Genomic DNA, 21,585 nt, shown 5'->3' on the forward strand with positions numbered 1-21,585 from the left:
GCTTCCCGAGTGCCAATGGAATAAGCCAAGCGTGAAGACAGCGGGGTCATCTTCACACCCCTGCTCCCCAGCCGGCTTTTCTGCCCCAGAGCAGCTTAATCGTGCAAAAACTAAACACCGCATGAAAACCCGGACTGTTCACCTAATTGAAGCGGGGCGGGGGCTGGAAAGAGGGGAAGAGGAATAAAGCAATAGAAAGATGAAAGGGAGAGAAAGAGAAGGAAGGAGAGGGAGAGAAAGGGGGGAAGGGAGAGAGGCAAGAGAGGAGCAAAAGAGAGCAAGATAAAGAAAGGGAAAGAAGTATAAAGAAAAGAGGGAAAGAGAAAGAAAAGGGAAAGGGGTAAAGAAGGGGAGAAAGAAGGGAAACGGTAAAGAAAGAGAGAAAGAGGAGAAAGAGGTGAAAGAAGGGAAAGAAAAAGAAATAGAAAAGAGGAAAAGAGATAAGAGAATAAAAGAAATATAAAGAAAGAGAGAAAAAGAATATTTTAACAAGAAACAGGTAAAGAAAGGGAAAGGAGGGAAGGGAGGAACACAGCCTGGATTTGGGTTTATTTCCAACAAGCCAACCCCAAAATCCACCCTTGACGTCGTTTCCCCGCTGCCGGGGCCGGGCTCTCGGTGTCTGCGGGGCACTCACCGTGATGGGCCGTGGGGTATCTCTGCACGGTGGCTCTCACGGAGTTGCCGTAATAGGGCGGGACGGGGTTGCCTTGTCCATCGATATTAAAAAGTACATCCACTTCCTCGGCGAGAGGATACTGCGTGGGGTCCATGTAGGTATGGCCAAGCGTGGGGTGGTGTGAGTCCGGGTGCTGCCCATTGAGCACGGCAGGGTGGTGGTGGCTCACCCACCGCGGCTGGTCCGTGGAGACCTCCATCTTCCGCGCCCGCTGCTCCGCCGCTGCTCTTCCTCTCTTCCTCCTCCTCAGCAAGGAACGGAGGGAGAGACGCTGCCGGAGTTATTGGGAGCGGGCCGGGGGGGAAGTGCTCGGCGAGTCTGGGGATGCTTTCTGGTTAAGTTTGGTTGGAAGTGGAGGGGAGGGGGGGTATGGTGAGAAAAGGTCGGTTCCAAAAAAAAAAAAAAAAAAAAAAAGTAAAAAAAAAAAAAAGAAAAGAAAAAGAAAAAAGAAGAAAAAATAACGTAAAAAATAAAAAGAAAAAAGAAAACAAACTTAGGGGATAAAAATCTCTACGAAGTGAGATCCCCTCGGTATCTTCCGCTCTTTTGCAGATGTTTCTCTTCTTTGATCACCTGTAACGAGAAAGAGGAAAGGGAAGGAGCAGAAAGAGAGAGAGGAGGGAGAGGCAGGAGAGAGAAACGTGCTTGAGAAGTTCTGAACTTTAGCACCTGACTTTTTAGGCAGGAGAAAACCCATCCCATCCCTCGGCAGCCATCCCTGGGAAGCGCCTGCTCTGCCCTGGACCCACCTCTCCCAGCGCCTCTTTCTCTTTCGCTCTCTCGCTGCCCGGAGCAGCTCTCGCCGCCCTCCTCCTGCTCTCGCTGGGTTACTGGGGGTGGGTTTTGGGGGGCTCTCTCCCTTTCTCTTGCCATCGCGGTTGTTTGTTTATGTGTTTATTTGCTCCATTTGCACCTGAGAAGCGCCAGCGGCTCAAGCTGGTCAGAACTTGTGCCCTTCTCTGCTCCGCAGTCACTTTGATTGCTCATTAATTATTATGAAACCGAGAAAGGGGGAAAGAAGGGGGAAAAGAGAAAGGAGAAGAGGGGAATGCAAGGGGGGGGGGAAGCGATGCAGAAAGGGGGTGTGGGTGCAGGAGAAAAGGAGAACGGGGGAAGGGGCGGGGGGGGAAGAGGAAAAAAGCGACAAGTTGCTAAAGAAATTGCGCACAAACCTTGGCGGAGAAGCAGTGTGTGACCCGGGAGGGATGAAGCTGAAAGTGCTCGATCAGATCAGATTGTGCTCCCTCGCTCGCCCTATTTTTTTCCCTATTTTTTTTTCCTCCCTCTCTCACTCATTTTTTTTTTCTTTTTTTTTTTTTTTTTTTTTTCACAGGGCAGGCATTCTTTCGGAAAGGAGCAGGATGGCGCCAGCCGGCTCAGCGCTTACAGACAGCTGCGGCGAGACGCAACTTAAGGAGGTTCCAGTGTCATAAGCCCGGGGGAGGCGGAGCCTGTCCCCGCCCGAGGAGGGGACCGGCGGGACGCACCGGCCGCCCCCTCCGGAACCCCTTTGGACCAACCTTGAGTCTTCCCCCCCCCCGCCCCTTTTCTCTTTAATTAATTAATTTCCCCCCTTTCCTAAGGAGGAAAAGTTTTCCCCCTCGCCGGCAAACTCTGCCAATGCCCGCCCCGGTGGGGACGGGACCGGGTCTCTTCTCCTGCAAACATCCCGGGCAGGGGCAGGACAGACCGGAGACCCCCCGGGAGCAGCCGGGATGAGTCGGGATGTACCGGCAGGTGCAGGACCTCCGGGACGGGTTTAGAGCGGCTCCGTCTCGTCAAGGGTTTAATTGTTATTAGTGAGGACATCCGCGCAGGGAACGGCGGCGTGTGGGGGTTTTGGGGCCGTTTGGGGTGGGTTCTTTCACGTGTTGCAGGAGATCCCAATGCGGGACAAGGCGAGGAGCTGGGGAAGGGGAGCGGGAGCTGAGCCCCGAGGTGGGCGGAGGAGACTGGGGGGAACCGGTCCCTACCCCGGTCCCTACCCCGGTCCCGGCCCCGGTCCCAACCCCGGTCCCAACCCCGGTCCCGGCCCCGCCACCTCCCATCAGGGGCCGCAGCCGCCGCGCCCGCAGCCAATGGGGGGCGAGCAGGACCTGGGGAGCCGGCCCCGGGAGGCGCTGATTGGCTGCGGGCCCGAGCCCCGCCGGCCCGGCCGGGCGCTGCGTTGAGCCAGGGCATCCCCTAGCGGCCCCGGCGGCACCGGGCAGCGGCAGCGGGGCTGGGGAGGGGGGAACGGGACCGGAGACGGGAGAGGGAAACGGGGAGAGAGGAGGGGGGAGAAGAGGGGAAAGGGGGGAGGAGGGAGGAAATAACGACAGGGAAGGGGAGAACGACAGAGGAGAAGAAAAAGAAGAGAAAAAGAAGAGAAGGAGGAGGGAAAAAGAAGAAGAGAAGAACAAGAAGAGGAGGGAAAGGAAAGGAAAGGAAGGGAAAAAGGAAAGGAAAGGAAAGGAAAGGAAAGGAAAGGAAAGGAAAGGAAAGGAAAGGAAAGGAAAGGAAAGGAAAGGAAAGGAAAGGAAAGGAAAGGAAAGGAAAGGAAAGGAAAGGAAAGGAAAGGAAAGGAAAGGAAAGGAAAGGAAAGGAAAGACTAAAGAAAAGGAAAGACTAAAGAAAAGGAAAGACTAAAGAAAAGGAAAGGAAAACCTAAAGAAAATGAAAGGAAAACCTAAGCAAATGAAAGGAAAGGAAGGGAAGGGGAAGGAAAGGGAAAGGAAAGGAAAGGAAAGGAAAGGAAAGGAAAGGAAAGGAAAGGAAAGGAAAGGAAAGGAAAGGAAAGGAAAGGAAAGGAAAGGAAAGGAAAGGAAAGGAAAGGAAAGGAAAGGAAAGGAAGGAAAGGAAGACTAACGAAAATGAAAGACTAAAGAAAATGAAAAAAATAAAGAAAAAATAAAAAAGGCGGGAGAGGAAAAGTAAAAAGAAAAAGGAAAAGAAGAAAAAAGGGGGAGAAGTGGGGAGAAATAAAAGGGGGGGAATGATAATGATTAGAGGGAAAACAAGTACAAGGGATTAGACAAAATCACTCACGGTGCCTTTACGCGCCGTGTCTGCTCACGTCTGCCTGGCTGCTGGGAAAGCGTCTGCCTGGAGTCTTTATACAGGGGGGAGCTAATTAGGAACCGGGCTCCGCGAAGCTGCCGCTCCCCGGTGTCCGCTCACAGTGTCCGGTCGGCGGGGCCAGCGCCAGGCTGGGCTCAGCCCCGACGGGCGGCGGAGGGGAGCAGCCAGAAGGGAGCTCCGGTCCCTGCGCCCTGTTTAAAACCGGCTTTTAAACCGGTTTTAAGCCCCCGGTACTGGCCGTCCGTGGGGACAGAGCGCTGAGGGATCGCGCTCCTCCGTGGGGATGCACCTTTATGTATCCATTGTATTAGAAGTCGTAAAATTCAGGGTGATCCCCTCCAGTTCTTGGGGCGCACGGGAGAGGAGAAATGGATTTTTTTTGCAGGCAAGAGCGCAACCTTTCCGCTCCCCGACCCCAGATTTAAGCGTTTTATGGCCGGGAGGACGAAGCGTCTCCCTGGGATTTGCCTCTTTATCCCCGCTTCCCAAACTTCCCCAGCTCCCACGCAGACCCTGCGGGCGAGGGTGGTCTCCAGCTTTTGGGAAAAGTCGCTTTAAAAAGAAATCTCTTTTAACATATGGGTACGGGGGGGGGGGGGGGGGGGGGGGTGGATTCTTAGTGCCAAGCTGGAATTTTGGGCCAGGTGAGCTGAGATTCCCAAATCCCCCTCCATCCGCAGTTACAGCCCTGGGACCTCCAGCCGTGGGACCACACGAGAGGAATTTCCTTCTGGAGGTCACAAAATTGCTGAAGCAGAGAAGAAATGTGCCTTTCCCTGTCCGGGGGTAGGGAAAAACCGTTTTCCTTCAGCTCTTTGGTGGGTACGGAATGTTTAATGAGAGGTAAAATGAATTATGTCAAAATATAAGAAAATGAAATGAAATAATGAATTTTAAGGGAATAAGAAATAAAATAAAATAATAAAACGTAATAAAATAAAGTAATAATATATATATATATATATATATAATTAAAACACATATAGCTACACCAAGTCTGATCAATAGCGAAGGAGGAAGAAGTGGGAAGAGCGCCGAGGGCCCCGTCCTGCCCCGACGGGCGGGGGGTTAAAGGGTGGCATTGCGGGACCCTGCGCACCGCCTGCCTCTCGCAGCCCTAGCATCAAATCTGGGGGGAGAACAGTCGCTTTCACATCTGGTTTCCTGCGCTTGTCGTTTTCTCTGCGTTATCACGCTAACAGACGCGCTGCTCCTATCCCCTCCCCAGCCGGGGGTGAAAGAGCGATGGGGAGGGCAAAAACACCCCCTTCATAAAAAGAAAAAGTGGGTGGAAAAGAGGAAATAAAGAGAAAGAGAAAAGCAATCCCATCATCCCCCCCCCCCCGTATTAATCTGTGATCCCGAGGAGCGCTGGCATTGACCGTCCTTTTCCTAGGCTGTGGCTGCAGCTCCAGCCCCTCTGCCCACCCCTCAACCCCCCCCCCCCTCAGGGTTTCCAGTGACAGCTCGGCCTTCAGAGGAGCCCATTGTTGGAGCAATTAGCCCCAAGCTGGCCACCAGCCGCCAGATAAGGCCCGGGGGCTCGGGGGTTAATTCTGCCGGGGGTAATGGGGGGGGGAGGAAGCCAACATCCCTCCTAGATAGGGGAGTGATGGCGGGGTCTGCGAAGAAAATGAGGCCAGTTCTGGTGCTAAAAAAGTCAGGAGGAAACGCTTTTGACCAAAAATAACTGAAAGTCCCCCAAAAGAGGGGAAATAAATGATTAAATAAATCAAATCAACGACAATTAAATGCAATAATCAAACCCACCCAAACTTGGGGAGATGGGGCGGTTACCCAGCCTCCCCCTGCCTTAAAAATGACCAAAGGGCACTAAAGCTGCCTTAGCTCCCCCCCCATTTTTCCTCCAGGTCTCCCTATTAAAATAGGTTTTTAGGGAGCATTTTCTGGTGCCGGGACCCAGGGCCACCCGCTGCCTCTGTCCCCATCGGTGCCCATCGCTGCGAGTGGCACCTCGGGGCTCGAATAGGCAGACAAACACACACCCCCCCTCCCTCTTTTACCCTCTTTTAGACGACAATTGACTGAAAGCGGATTAAGTTACGTTTGCCGGGCTGGTTTTTTCCAGGGTACCAGAACAGGACAGGTAAAGCTGTACAAACAGCCGGGAGCGAGGAATCGGGGGGTTACGGAGAGGACACGGCCCAGGGCAGAGCTCCCAAGATTGTTACTTCATTTTTTTACTTGTATTATCGAATATTTTTGTTGTCTGTGTACAGCAACTGGCTCCGAGGAAAAAGGACCCGGTTTTGGACCTCCCCCCCTGCCGGGCCCTGTTAATGCGGCTGAGATAATCTGGGGTTAAACAAAGAGGGAATAGATTTTCCCTTTTTCTTTTTCCTTCTCGAATCAGGCAGGAATTAGGAGCTGTTTCCCCACGGCCACCCCCCCCTCCTTCTCTTTATCAGTGGAAAAGAATAATCACCATCCTTGCAGATAGGGGCTGGCAATAATAATAATGATAATAATGATGATGATGATAATAATAATAATCATCATCATCATCATCTGAGAGAAAAAGAGACGGAGACACTACACCCGCATTTCTGCATCTCCCCTTTCGCACCCCATGCAACCTCCCCCTGCTCTGAAACCAGCCACATGGGTGGTTTTTCTTCCTTTTTGTTTTATCTTTTCCTTTTCTTTTAATATCTACATGCATATTTCCGTTCTCGTTATTCATCTCTCTCCCCTCCGCGAAGATGGGGAGGAAACACGAACACACGCACACACAAAGCAGCGCCGGAGCCATGCAAATCCGGAGCGGGAGCAAACCAGCGGCTCATTGCACCGGGTCCAACGCTTTTCTCCCTTCGTGCACCAACCCCCCCGCTCCAGACACACTTTATTTTCCAGCAGAAATGATGTTATTTTATGGGGTGGGGATGGGGGCGACCCTGTTCTGCCGGAGAAACTCGGAGAATTAAAATTGGGAGGAGAGAAACTGGGACTTTTCTTTCCCCTCCTCTGCCTCCCTCCCCCCCCTCTCCCTTTGAAGCTGAGGGGAGGGCGACTGCCCCGGGACACTGCTAAAAAAAAATAGAGGCTGAGAGAGATCAAAAACCGGCTCCGCAGGTCCCAGAGGCGGCTTCTCGCCCCCGACACATTCCCCGAACTGCGCGGCGGAGGCAAAGGCAAGGGGAGAGAAAGAGGAGGAGAAGGGGGGAAAACCTCCGTGTTCCCCCATGCCGCCGGTGCCCCGTCCTGCTCCGGGACGGGAGGCAGATTCCTGCTCCCTTCCCACCCTCCTTTCCTCTTCCCGTGCCTCCCTCCGTAGTTTCCAGCTCAACACGGTAAGTTCCTTTGCTCCCCCGGCCACCCTTTCCCTTTCTCAGACACCAAAGGTGTTGTTTAGAACGGCGTTCTCCTTCTTACTTGAATTTTCCCCTCTATTTTTCCCCCTATTTCCTCCTTTTCCCCTCTTTCCCAGCTGCGCGGAGAAGCTCCGCACCCCTCCGCGCTGCGCTGCGCGGGTCTCTGCTGCTGCTCCTGCCCGCCCGGGGCTGAGCTTGGGCAGCGCTCCTGTAGAGGCGATCGCACGGTGAGCTCACAAACGGGACAAGAAAAAGCAGGAAAATCCCTAGAAATCCACTCCAAATTAAGGGGAGATTGAGGAAACTAGCATTTAAAATATAAGTTACATATGTATATATTTATATATGTAAGAAGGGTAGGTTTATTTTCGGGTTTGCATCATCATTTTTTGCCAGCGATAGATTTGAAGCGAAGGCAAAAATGCGTCTCGCTTTAAACCCGATCTTGCGCCGTTCCCCTCGCACCCAACCGAAAAGGTGAAGCTGGCGTCGGGTTTAATGGCTTTTCTTCTAAATTTTCCTATTATTTCCCCAAAAGCAGGAATCACGCTGGGATTTAGAGACAGCAGAAAACACGGATCGCCGTGCGGTTGGTGTGAAAGGAGGCGGCTGATTTACCACCCCCCACTTCCTTGGCCAGGAGCAGGGGCATATCTCAGCCTCCCGGGATTGAAACCGGAGTCATTTACTCCTGGAAGCGTCCTGCTCCAGCTACTTTAGAACTGTCCCTGCACCCCCAAATAACCCCCCTTGTCCACAGAGCCATCCCTCCAGGTGTAACCCGGCACGGCCGCCTCGCACAGTGCTTCACGTTTACCATCCCATGCTCCCAAATCCAGGTTGTACGAGCATCGTGGTGAAATCTGCGCGATTTCTCTCTGAGGAGGGGAATATTTCACCCCAAATTCCCCTGAAGGGCCCATGTAGGCAATTACCGCCCTCTCCCAGTGCAGCGGAGGTGCTGCCTGCATCCCGGGGGGGACCGGAGCCCTGTTTTCCCTGCATTACCCCGCTCTCTCCCTGCCCCAGCAGGAAGCCCTTCCTCTTCTCTTTTTCACACTTGAAATTAAAAACTAAACCTCAAACACTCGTGTCTGCAGTCAAATTAAAGCAAAATAATAACAATAATAATAAAATCCCCGGGATAAGGAAGCGTTTTGCCCCAGCCAGGAGCAAAGTGCCGGGAGGGAGGACGGACCTTCCTAATGGAGTAAAACAAGCTGGGCCGGTGGTTGTTAATTATCCGGTTGCATTCAAATCCGTCACCCGGAGCCCGCTGCTTGTGTACTGAGAAGAGAAGGTAAGAGGAGCTGGGATGGGTGGATGGATGAATGGGTGCATGGGTACATGGATGGATGGATGGATGGATGGATAGATAGATAGATGATAGATAGATAGATGATAGATAGATAGATAGATAGATAGATAGATAGATAGATAGATAGATAGATAGATAGATAAAGTATTTTCTCCCCTTTCTGTTTTAAAGGCGCCCAAGGACGTTAACGCGCGTTTCTGGGCAGCCCAAGCCATTTCCAAGCTCTATCCTGGAATACTCCCTGCCCAACCTGGAGGGTTGCAAATGTTCCTACAAGAGGATAAAGAAAAGCAAGACCTAAATCCAGGAGAGCCTGGAAAGAGGCGAAACTCTCCCCTCGTCCTCCGGGTTCTGCCGGAGCCCGGCCCGGGGGTACCCCCGAGGGGTACGGGGACGGGTTCTGGACTCAGGCCGAGGCCCCTCTTCCTCATCTCATCCTCCTTAACAGCGCATCTGCCCTCCGCGGCTGGGGCTTAGGTTTATAAGGCATAAGAAGGAATATGAGCAGAGCGGGGCGGAAGATTGCCCTAATTAGAGCCTATTAGAAGCGTAGGACGAGCGTTGTCTATTATCTAGTAGATATTTTTAAAGCGAATATAGATAGTACTAAAAATATTGTATAAATTATGCCCTTTACAGCACAAAGAGAGCTAGCGTGATCAAATCAACATCGCTGAGTATGAACCGCGGGGAGAGCGCGGAAGAGCGGAATCCCGCACGCACGGACATCACTGCGCTCATAGGGGCCTCGGGTCTGTACATACAGAGGGATCTGCACATAGGTAGGGAGCCAGGCACAGATAATTCCCTTCCCGTCCTCAGATCAGCATTTCCCAATCCAGCGATGACAGTGACGCGTCCCGGCTCCCACCGCGACCATCCCAGCCTCGCTCCTTCCCTAACACCCGGGGAAAAAAACAGCTTTTTCTCACCCGCTTCCCAAATTTCCTGTCTTTCCCTAGCCGGGGGGTGCCTTTCTCCAAGGTCACCGGGAAAACCCAACTCTCCCCCTAAGGAATAAGGAAAAGGGGGGGGGGAGGCGACGGGTTGGGTTTCAAGCCCTCGAGCCGAGATCCCCATCCCGATCTCCACGTGGCGAAGGAGTGAAAGGAGGCAAAGAAGGAATTAAAATAATAAAAAATAAAGAAAATGAGAATTAAAGAAAGGAAAGGAGGGGTGGGGGGGTGGGGGGTGGAGATGCAGGCACCCGGGTTAGGGCATTCACTGACCTGGGCAGAGGCGGTTCCTGGAGTCCCGCTCCGGTGGAGCTCTCAGGGCAGGAGCGCAGGAGCAGCGCTGGCATGTCGCAAGCTCCCTCCGAGGGGGAAAACCTGGGGGAGCCGCATCCTCCAAAAGCCCACCCTCCTCCTCCTCCTCCTCCTCCTCCGGGCTGGGCTGAAGATCAGAGCTCTTCCGGGTTGGGAAAGGGCAGAGAAGGAGTGAGAGGAATATGATGGGCCGGTTCTTTACACACCCCTCCCGGGAATCACAGGGGGCGGGAAAAGAAGCGGGGGGGACGGATAGGGGCAGGGCCAGGTACCGGGGCTAGCAGCGGTGTGAGCGTGATGCGACCTGTCCCGGGAGCGACTGTCACTGCCGGGAGCCTTCAGTGCCTGGGGACAGACAGAGACTGGGGGGGAAGAGGGAGGGAAGCAAATACTAAGCTGACGGTGATAGAAATAACGCCGGAGCCCGCTCCGCTTACATCGAAAGCTTTTGAGGAAAAGCGGTGAAATTAGCTATTATGGGCTGTTTCTCCTCCTCTGTCCCCCCTTTTCTTCGGGAGGGACTTTTATTGCTCCTGTTTTCCTTTATTTATTTATTTTTAATTATTATTAATTCTTAAATATACGTTGGTGCAAGGCTCCTGGATTTCGACATAAAAAAAAACCAACACCCTAAACCCAGAATTCCAATCCACACGCATCCCCTGGCATTTGGAAAGCTCAGGGGGGGTCTGTTGCCCTGTCCCCCTCCTCTTCATCGGGACGAGGAAGGCTCCTCTGCAGGAGACACCGACCTCGGGGGTCGGTCCCAGCCCGAGGGTCTGTGTGTCCCCCCCACTATCCCAGTCTGTGCTTCCAGAGCTGGATGGGCTCGAAGCCAGGGCCGATCTTGCAGAATGAATTGGACGAACTGCAGTCTCCTGTCCCGATCCGCCCCTTCCCCCGAAGACCTGGGGGCTTTCGGGGGCTGGGAAGGGAAGATCCTCCCTATCCCCCCCAAATGCTGTAGGGCCACCACAGGCTTCGTGGGATGCCCCAAATCTTGCAGCTAAGAGGAGCTAGAGATGAAGCTTTTAACGCCCCTCAACTCGTGTTTGTGCCCAAACCCTAATGCTGCAGCCTCAGTGTGCCCCCACCGAGCAAACTTCCACCTTGGTGATGCTCTTGTTTTACTATTAGGATTTGTGCTCATTTCTGCAATGCACTTCGTGGGGAAGGGGGGATCCTGTCAGCAAAACCCAGCAGTGCCAGCTTGGGGGGGAACTTCCCCATGGAAAACACGTCCCGGAGCGCCCACACTGAACTACTGGCGTGGGCAGGCGCTTACCGGGATGGAAGGGGGAAAAAGTGGGAAGAAAGGGGAGAAAAACACCTCCCTTACCCCAATTTAACATTACACTCCACTTCCACCACTGGCATAAAATGCTTCCATGGGAATAAACGAGGAATGTTTTGTTCCCAGGACTAAGGAGGGTGCGTGGGGCTTCAGAAAGTGGGTCGAAAATCGATAACTTAGGGAAAACAATAATAATTATATATATAATTAGTCCTGGATAATATTATTCATATTATACATATATATAATTACAATCCTGCTCCCGGAGGGATATTGTTGGGCTGGGTTTTTTCTGCTGACGCTGGGAGTTGCTATCTCTGATTCTAGAGTGACTCCCTGTGAGGTGAAAGGTAACGCGATCGCCTCCCAATTCTATCTTTAGAAAACCCATTCAATTAAGGTAATAACTTAAAGCTCATTAGAACTGCGACCGGAGCCTTCCCACCACGAAGCCCCTATGGAGCCAGCTCGGGCACCCCTGGGCAGGCGGGTTGAGCCCATCTACCCCCTCTAAACCCGTGCTTTTTGCTAGGAAAAAGGTTCGAAAACCAGGGTTTTAAAGCCGAGAGGCTTGAGCGGATTGTACGGAGCCGGCTGGAGGAGCCGGGGCTAAATCCTGACGGGGTATGGGATAAAATATAAAGGAGAATACAGCTAAAACTAGGCAGGGTGTGTATTCTACATCACCGGGCAGGGAAAATCCGCGGGAAATCTGCTCCCCAAAAACAGCTCTGCGGGAGGGAGGGGGGATCAACGGGGAATATGTCGGATCCCCCACAGAATGACCAGAAATACATAATAAATGAAAGAAAGGGGGGTGTGTGAGAGAGGGAACTGGATCTGGGATATCTGAGCGCACTGTAGAAACTGGGGAAACGAAAAATCAAGGATCCTCCTGCAGAAACCTCTTGGGAAGGCCATGGAGATGGAATCCCTATTCCCCCGGCGTGGGGAGGAGGGTAAGAGGGAATTCGGGCACAGGCGCAGGCGCATCCACACAGCACACCACACCTCCCAAACCCCCCCCCAGTCTCTGCATTCACCCCGCACCGCGAAGTTCATTTCCAGCTCTGAGGGCCGGTGATTCAAAGGTTAAACATAACTAATGAGGCTTTAAATGGCACCCGGGGTTTATCAGCGATATCGCAGACCTTCCCTGATGCCTGCGGTTTAGGTCCCAATATACATTAAAAGCAATAGCCAGGTAGCCAGAGGTTATTTAAATACATACATGCATATATATGCGTGTATATATATATTTGTTTGTGTATGTGTTTATTTATTTATTCACACACACATATATTTTTTCCTTGTGTGGAATTTATACATTGGTGTGCGCGTGTGTATATATATTCCGTATCTATTATATATCTCATATATTCCACATATGTAATATATTAATATACTCCACATACAGCATATTAATATATTGTATATATTCTACACTACACACATATGATATATTATATGCTTTTTCTACAATAGATGAAAAAAATATATATCTTGTATACATTATATATACTTTCCCCCCCCGTGTGTTTTCCAACTTCCATGGTGAGCCTGTGGCTCTCCCAGCGCATGTGGCTAATCCCACCTCTCGCTCTCCTCTTGGCACACATTTAGCCGCCTTATACCTCGAAATAAATACCTAAACACACACACAGAGAATCGATCAGGCTCCGCCTGAACCCAGATTTGCAGTCGGACCTTCCATAAATACGATCCGTGCGGTATTGTTAGTGAGAACCGCTCCGGCGGCTGCAGGGAGGAGGTTGGGGACGGGTTATTTGCTATAATTAAACTGCTCTGACAGAAAACCCACCTTTCTCTGCCCCTAGCGCGGAGCAAAAGCGTCAATGATCAATAATTCCCCCCTCCCCGGCTGTGAAACGTTCTCAGACAGGTTATATTTAATATCATCCTCGTAATCTTCATTTCCAAGGAGGGGTAGAACGCTCCCTTCGTCTTGCTCGCTCCAAACGAGCCGCTTTGGCACCGCTTTGGCATTGATCCTGGGCTTTGTGTGCGCGGGGTGTATTCAATTCGCTTTAAAACGATTTCCATTAAACGCAGCCTCCCGCATTCGGGTAGGCTCGACCTAATGACTTTGTGTGAACGGTGGGGAGGGACAGAGGGGATGGGGGGGGAACCTCAGGAATTACACACATGCACACCCCTAAAATACCCCTAAACGAGGGACTGGGGAATCAAATCAAAGCCAGACCCCAGCAAGTCGCCCCGGTTGCAAATTCCCATCCACTAGAGCCAAGGTGCAAAATGTATTTATAAGAACACATCCAACACGTGGAAGTGGGGGATTTTAATTAAATCTCACTGCGGCTCTAACAGCATGGAAGTGATATTTCATTCCGAGCCCGCCTCTTGCTTGTGTTTTATGGCGTTTTCTTGCCTCTGACTTTTCTCTCTCTTCTTTTTTTTTTTTTCCCTAAATATTAGACGAGGTACAGAATTATAAATGACTCTTTCCTTATCTGAGCTGCTCACATATCCAGGATCAGAGGAGCTGATTAAGAAAGAAGTCAGAGGCAACGTTGGATTCATAATGATTCGGAATAATGAATCCTTATCTCTGCTTTCCAGATTATCACCCTTTCAGCTCCCAATGTTTTGTTACATGGGATAATTTATTGCATCTAATACATCACAATGAATCTGATGGCGGAAAGCGATGGGCAGCGTTGGGAGGGGGGGCGGGGGGGGCAGGAAAAAACCCCAACCCAAAGCGTGAGTCCTTATTTTAGTTGAGCTTTAAACAGAGGGGCAGCGAAACTGATTTGTTTTATTATTATTATCTAAGAATTGGGGAAATATAAGGTAAATCTGATAATAATTATAATAAATGGGGAGGGGAAGAGGAGCTTTAATTAATGTGTCACTTTCAGCCTGAAATTAGGAAAATCGACCGGAGCTTCTCCTCTCGCTGGCTGTGAGATCCTAATTTTACATGATTTATATTTTATTCAAGGGGGAGATAATGCATCATAAACACGGGCTAAAGCACGGAGCCGGGTGAAGATAAAACACAATTTGCATCTTAGTTTTTCTCTCCCCTTCTTCTTTATTCTCTTAAGGGAGGGCTGCCAATAATGTTCAATTTTTCTCCCCGCCCCGTTGTCAAATAAATACATGCACAGCAAAGAATCGATAAGGTTCCTCCTAAAGGAGTCTCTCCCCTTTCTCTCCCCGTGTCTCTGCCTCCTTTTCTTTTAAGGTATTTCTTATAGACCGAAGAAACTCCGAGCGTTGCTTTGTATGTAAATGGAACGCTGCTCCGGCTTTCTGGCTGCAGAAATAAAAAGGGAGGGGGTTAAGGGGTGGGATTCACCCGAAATTATTGATATTGGTGTGCCTGAGGAGGGGAAGATCTGCTGATATTTATGCTGGATTAGGATGGATTCGTTTGAATCCAGGGGGGGAAGGAGCAGCCGGGCTCTGCCTCCTCACCTGTGCGGGGGGGAAAGATGGATTTCAACTATTTCGTGCGGGGAATAACCCCCTTTGCTGCGCTCTGAGGGATGGGGTAGGAAAAGGGGGGAAAGTCCCAACGCAGCCCGAAAGTACTCCTCCACAGAACCACCGATAACGGCTCAAACACCCCCAAACCCCACCCTGCGCAGGGCTGGGGTTGCTCCTCACCCCCCGCGTTAGAGCATCCCCTCTTCTTCCTTTAGACAGCAATGACCAGAAAATGGTGCCTAAAATCCTTTCCGTGGTCAATTTGCTGCACCTCGGATCTGGGGGTTGGTTTTTTTTTTTTTTTCCTCCTTTTATTTTTTCCTTTATTTTCCTCACCCCCTTTTTCCTTTTTCTTCTTTCTCTTATTTTCCCCTCCTTTGCGTCCCTTTATTTTAATCTTTTCCCCTTTATTTCTACCCCCCACTCCCACCCCCGCCCCCAGTTCGTGTACGGACATTCCCGAACCTAATATTCCCGAGGACAGGTGCTGCCAGCCCTATTCTCTACCTTGCTTTAAGTTTCCCTGCCTCCCTCTCGTCCCTTCTTGGCTCTGCCGCCACAACGACGGTGTTTAATCGTTAACCACCTCCAGCGCGGTCCTTTTCTATTTTCTCTCCAGGAAGCGGGAGAGGTTTCTGAAACAAGGTTGAAAAATAACTCGGTTTTCCCCTTTGCCTAAAGGGAAAAGCTCCCACCAGGGATCTGGACTGGGGGGACCTTCCCCACCACCACCCGTGTGCGTGTTGCACGTCTCCCTGCTATAGGTCCATCGTTTTCTATGCGGTGCTTCCCAAATCCCATCCAAACGGTAATCTCCGCTTCCCTGCTCTCCCTCCACCGTCTATTCCCTGCAATATTTGTCAAGGAATTTCAAGTATCAATTATAACCGAAATTTTTGATATCCCCCCCCAGTTTGGAGTGTAGATGATTTGATAGGAATATACACATATATAATACCCGTTCTCCCTCAGATGAATTTTTTGGACCACGTCCCACCCTTAGCTGAACATTCAATATTCCAGCATTATCTCCGCACTTAAACTCGCTTTCTCCATTGCTGTGCCAAGATAAATTTGCATAATATTTGCAGTTGTAATTAGCTGATGAACATCTCTCAGCCTTCCCCTTTGTTTTCCGCGCGTTTGGTTTTCAATTGATGCCACTTTTGATCTTTAATATTACAGTATCCCGATAGAGTATTTTATATCTTATCTGGAGCGCATGGAAGTCGGGCAGAAAGGGTGTGTGTGTGTGTGTGTGTGTGTGTGTGTGTGTGTGTGTGTAAAAAAAAAAGGCAACCAAAAAACAGGGAGAAAGGAGAAGGAGGAAAAAGGCACAGAACGAAGCCGAACTAATCGGAGTTTCCAAAGGTTGCTTCAGATCCCTGGATCCGCAGTTATGGGGCAAACGTGATAAATGTGGGAATTAGAGAGATTTAAAAGGATATAAGGGCTTAATCGGGGGAGGTACCGCCCGCATCTGGGCATCACCCTGGGAGGGCGACGGGGGTTGGGGATACAGGAGGTTGGGGATACAGGGATTTAGGACACGGGGACTGGGGGACACCCCATTGTGTGTGTGTCTGCCCCCGCTCCGGGCTCGGGGACCTCGGGGAGAGGCTCCCTTTGGACTTTTAGGGACTCAAACACATAAATTGGGGTTTATTTGTTTTATATATACAAATATATATAAGCGTGTGTATATATAGGTGTGTGTATATATGTATACATATATATATGCCTAACCTGGGGGGGGCTGTGTGTGCTTTCTCCACCCAGCAATTGCATGGGGTTCAGCCCATACCGGCTGCCCAGTACCCCCCGACCCCCCTCCCGTAGCATCATTCCCCCGCCTCCAGGGTCACCTCCGCTCGCAGAGCCGGGAGTAAAGGATGTTATCACGTCGGGAGGGTTATTAAACCGCTAATGAATGAGTGTCTGTGAGACTCTGGACGGGCTGGAGAGACTGCGGGAGGGGGGCTAAGGGGGGAAGAGGAGGCAGAAAGGCTCGATCTTCATGCCAATCTCTGGAACAAATAGCTAACATTTAACGTTTACACCCTGCTTGGCGACGAACTGGCGCTCCACGGACCCCTGATCCAGGCTAAAATGTCCAGAAAGCCTTTGGAGAGAACAAGTTCCTAGCTATCAGGTTCTTCTGATCTCTCTCCTCCTTTCATAGGGCTTTGGTTTCAGGCTGGACTTGTCCAATGTCTGCTTTACCGCTGCGAGCTCCTAAATGAGTGTCAAGGAGGCGAATATCAAATAGCAGAGAGGTCAAGGCGATTTGGTTAACCGTTGGCTGGGCTGATGGCTTTAAACTTGTGTGGGAGGCTGGGGACGTGGTGGGGGGGAGGGAAGGAAAAGGGGGAAGGAATGGGAGGAAAGGGGAAATAAACCCGGGAGAAAGGAAAACAGGGAAAGGGGGATAGGAAGAGGGTGGAGGTGCGGGATTGATGCTTAGAGAGCCCCAGAAAGGCAGCACCAACGATGAGTGGTTGAGGGTTATGGGAAGCCTTGGTGGAGGGTTTACTGGGGGCACTGGTTAGGCTGGGGGTGTCCTTGTCCATGGGCAATGCATGTATTCTGGTGGCATCTACATTTGGGCTTGATCCTTGGTGTTTTACATGGGATGCTGCACCCTGAATGAGCGTTGGGCTTTGAAGACATGGAGAGGGGGATTCTGTAGCATGCGGATGGTAGGGCAACACTGTGTTTGTGTGTGGGGGACAACCCAAAGGTGGATCTCAAAGCCCCAGACGACGGTGTGTTTGGGCAAAGGGCAGGGGTGGCTGGGGGAGCCAAGAGCATGGGTTGGGATCTGTGGTCCTAGGGGTGATGTAGGGCATGCGTGGGGGTGTGAGGGTGTTTAGGGAGGTGCCATGTGTGTCTGTGCACTGGGAGGAGAGAGGGATGGATGTATGGAAGTGATGGGGAGATGTCAGGATGGGGGCAGGTGAAGAGCCCCTATAGAACACATAAAGCTAGGTGCAAAGCCGCTGCGGCTGTAGCTGAAGCGTGAGGTGTGAGTTGGCTGTGGGTGTAGGATGGGGTTTGTAAGGGGGGGTCGTGTGGGGCTGCAGGACCCTGGGCGTGAGGGGCTGTGATGGGGGAATGTGACTGTTGGGTGATGAGCACAGGGAAAACCTTGGGCTGGGTGATCCTGCATCACTCTCAGGGGGCAAATTCCCTCCCTAAGTGCTATTGCGCTTCCCATGGGGAAGCACAGGGACAGGCTGGGTGGCTCAGCAGGCAGCGAAGAAACCAAAGAGAAATTTTACTTTCCCTACATAATAATCCGCTTCAAATATATATATAAACACACACATATATATATAAATAAATAAGAGAGAATTTCCTGGAGGAGAAAGTTTTCTATTACTGAAGTGGCCAATGAACAGAACAAATACTCGAGGCCCTTTCCAGGCACACTGCTCCGCTACGGGGCCGCGCCAGCCCTCCCTTCCCCGCAGTCTCATTCTGCTCCTGACACTAGCAGAAAGCTCACTCTGGTCCCAGGTAATGTAAAGCTCCTCAGCTGAATCAAGGCAAACAATCGCCATAGGAAATGTGTGCACAGCTACACACGGCTGAGCAGTGCCGGGGCTTGTAACTACTGCAGAGCGTGCAGGAGCTAAAACCAAGGGGAGTTAATCGTGGGTTTAGTTCCCATGCCCTTGACCTACAAGTTGAAGAGCTCAGGAGTGCAGTGCTGATGGAATACATCCAGGTGAAGGCTCCACGGCCCTCAGTCTAAAGCTACAGTCTCCATATTGCCCTGGCTTTTGGATTTTGAGCATGTTATGGGGGACCTGTTTCCTTCCACTCCCCCTTTTGGAGGTGCACAAAGGACTTCATGGGGCTGTCCTGTGGGAACAAGGGATGCCGTAGGAGACATTTTAACAAAGCCTAGTGAGGATGGGAAAGAGGATGAGCGAATTTCAGGATCAAATATGCATTTGGGGTTATTTTTGTTCTGGTAGTTTCATTTGCTTGGCTGCTCAGGGCAGCATGAAGCCTGGAGAGCATGGGGCCGCGCATCATACGGGCATCACCAAGGTGCATCCCTATGGAGAGGTGCCTCCTGCATGTGTTTGGACACGGATGTATTGGGAATGTTTGTGCAAGGGGTGCTTGTGTATCTTGATACGTATATATATATATATTAAAAAATACATGTCTATTCCATAGGAGGCCCAGGGCTATAGGTCCCTCCATGGCTCCCTCGTACATCCACATACATACACCCACTAAGGTTGCGTTTCCGGAGACATTCTCAAATAGAGCAGTGTAATTTCTCCGCTGATTTTGATTGACACGCTGTCCCTGGGATCATGTGTTAATCCCTTCTTCACTCAAGCCTTTTCATAACTCATTTCTCTCTGCTAGATGGAGACTCTGATGGTTACCGAGGCAACGATGATAGCACTAAGCCATTTCCCTCTCTGCACGGAGACCATTATTCCGCATGCATAGGCCATTTGCAACAAAGGTCGCCACAAAGTCATCCACAACACAGCACACGTTTATTAAACTTTTATTCCTTTTTGCCTTCCCTCCCCCTAACACAGAAACTAGCCAACACGTGTGCAATCTCTGCCTTTCTTTTTTGGGGGGGGGAGAAAGATCTTTGTCATATAGGTAATAATAATAACCGTAGCAGACATTATTGTACCCAAACTATATATATCACACAGATCAGGGGCTTAGAGTTCCTGGTCTAGAAAGATCACGCTTAGATGGCGAGGTTTTGAACCAATGATTCCTATTTATCTTTTGTTCTCCTATCAAATAGTAACTTTAATAGCAGTTGGAGGAAAAAACAGCCAACAGCAATGATACGAGGACGGTGTGAGGTGAATATCTGAATGCAAAACCCACATGGAGATGTGCCCTGCAAAACGAAGCACCTCCCAAACCCCGATAACCAAGTAACCAATAACCAAATAACCAATAGCCAAATAACCATCAGCAATGACCACCCCCTCAATGGGGTGATTTTCTTAAGTCCAGTTTCTACTTGGCTCCTTCCCTGGGCTTCCTGGGTCTGGGTATAAGTTACAGAGGGTCCTCCTTGGGTTAGGAGCTGGTTTAAGGGTGTTAAAAGCCAGCTCTGGTCGTAAGAGGACAATGGGTTAATGCACTGCTGAAAGGGCCGCTGCTAACCTGAGGTGCTCCCTCCCCACCAGCAAGGCTTTGCCCATATGGGGCCATGCTACTGGATTTTATTTCAGCCCCATCCTTTGCCTCTGGAGACCGAATATGATGCATGGCTTTGGGCTGGCTTTTAGTGAGCAGCCTTTTCCCATCGGGAACGGCGTGGGTAAAGGCATAAACCCCTGTACTTTGGATCTGTGCATTTAGCACTGAAACCAACCCCAACAAACATCCACATGCAGCGCCTTCCAGCCACCAGCCCCACCACTGCTCCTGGGGTCACAAGTCCTTATCCTGAAGCTATTTATCACCTCTTTCTATCTCTGTTTCAAGGCACATCTCTGGAGGTCTTACATTTCCAACCACATCAGGACAGAGATCCCATCCTGCTGCGATGGGGCTTGTAGCTGACAGCAGCAGGGACGGGCTGGGCGGCTTGGACAGTGCTGCAGCATCAGGTCTGCCACGGATGTGAAAGAGGAGGAGAAGATGGCCCACGGTGATAAGGTCCCAGGCAATTTCTATGGTGCCTCCTACTCTTCTCTGTCCAGACAGCTCCAGCGCTCCTCCGGGATCTTATCTCTCCCTATTGCTGCACCTCTTCGGCCTCCCTCCTACAGTGTCCTGCTCAGCGTGGTGCAAAACACACTCCTAATTGCACTGGCCTGGCCCAAAGCTCTGATCCCATCTGCCCTCTCTGACTCCCATCACTGGCTTCACTGGTTTTATCACCTATTTCACTTACATGTTTGATGCCGCCTCTTCAAAGCCAGGCAGAGGTCAGCCCAGCCCCAGATCCACCACTGTTTTTCCCTTTATTTTCAGTTTGGGAATTAAAAGTAATAGTAATTACCAGCCTTGAAAGGTTTAGCTTCTTCTTTTAGATATGTGGAGCCACTGAAACAATTGGGAAGTCTGTGAGTCCAACCTCTGCAAGTGCATTTAGTCCTGAGCTTGGAGATCCACCGAGAGGAACGCATCTCCCAAGAGCAAAGCATCACTTGGAGACAGCCACAGCGATTTCCAAAACAGCCCATGTGCTTGTTTGCAGAGTTTCTGTTTTGCAAGGTATTCAAATAGTCAGAGACAAACAGGAGTTGGGCTTAATCTGCCCAATCTGCCATTTATCTGAAGAATCACTTTCCCATCACAACGCAACCACCACCATGGAGGGCGAAGCAGTCGGTCCAGCTGACACAGGAGAGGGTGGTTTATGACAGGGTGAAGTGACTCCTCTGCTGAGCACGGATTTAGCAGAGGTGTTTGAGAACAGCAGTGCCCTGGATCCTCAGTGGCTGGTGTTGAAGACCTACCACATCCACCCCTTCGAGCGGATGGGCAGCAAGAGCGAGCCTTGCTCCATTAGAACAGCATCACAAAGGGGGGACCTGAGAGGGACCGACCACGCAGGCAAGGTCTTGCTGTCCAGAGGATGCACTGCCTCACGGCACTTTTCACTCTATTCCCAAACCACATTAAGCCTTTCTGAATAAAAGCCAATTTCCCTTTTCCCCCTTCCCTCGCCACCCAGCATTCTGCCTGCCCTTGCACCACTCTTCCTATGGAAAGTCACCGGCCTGTCTGGCCTGATGGTCTAAAAGAAGGTGGAAAAATGCATTTCTCACAATTTCAGCTCATAAGGAGTGTTCCCAGCTCTCGCAGGGATGCTCCAGGCCAGGAAACACAGAGGGATATTTACTTGTGATGCAGCGCTGGGATGGTGCTGGGATTTTTGAGCCAAGTGTGGCAGGTATTTTCAAGCCCCCTGCACTAATTGATGGGCTCTCTATATATCATGCCAGATAAAGGGCTCTTGTGCAGTAAATGCTGATGTTTAGAACATCCTGATAGTGTTTTGTTAACAAGAAGATAACGGGAGAGCAAGATACGTTTGTTTAGCTGCCTATAGATAAACCCAATAGGGTCTTTGTTAAGTTTTCATGACTGATGGCAGGTACTAAACGCGATAAATAATACCCCAGGTCCTGATTGGAGCT

General features: G+C 50.7%; 1 protein-coding gene and 1 long non-coding RNA gene across 5 annotated transcripts in view; one reads left to right on the plus strand and one right to left on the minus strand.

Annotated features, from left to right (window-relative positions):
* GATA3 (GATA binding protein 3) overlaps positions 1-9,774 on the minus strand; it is a 28,035-nt gene extending 18,261 nt beyond the window's left edge. For 2 of the 4 annotated variants that reach the window (XM_062609322.1, XM_062609319.1), the window contains exons 1-2: positions 1,852-2,018; positions 638-1,252 (exon numbers count right to left, since the gene is read on the minus strand). In XM_062609322.1, the coding sequence (XP_062465306.1) occupies positions 638-878 (241 nt within the window). In that variant the 5' untranslated portion in view covers positions 879-1,252; positions 1,852-2,018. Of the gene's footprint in view, positions 1-637; positions 1,253-1,428; positions 1,546-1,851; positions 2,019-9,621 lie in introns of those variants that run through there. The other 2 variants (XM_062609320.1, XM_062609321.1) reach the window with 2 other exon arrangements.
* On the plus strand, positions 6,674-21,333 carry LOC134158902 (uncharacterized). The gene is made up of 4 exons (XR_009962947.1): positions 6,674-7,053; positions 7,616-8,374; positions 9,032-9,174; positions 19,922-21,333. It is a non-coding gene; the product is annotated as an uncharacterized LOC134158902 (long non-coding RNA).
* Positions 21,334-21,585: the final 252 nt, after the last annotated feature.

The sequence above is a fragment of the Pezoporus occidentalis genome, unplaced genomic scaffold (genome assembly GCF_034315485.1).
Source record: "Pezoporus occidentalis ecotype Australia unplaced genomic scaffold, CSIRO_AGI_Poc_V1 ctg136, whole genome shotgun sequence".
Taxonomy (NCBI): Eukaryota; Metazoa; Chordata; class Aves; order Psittaciformes; family Psittacidae; genus Pezoporus; species Pezoporus occidentalis.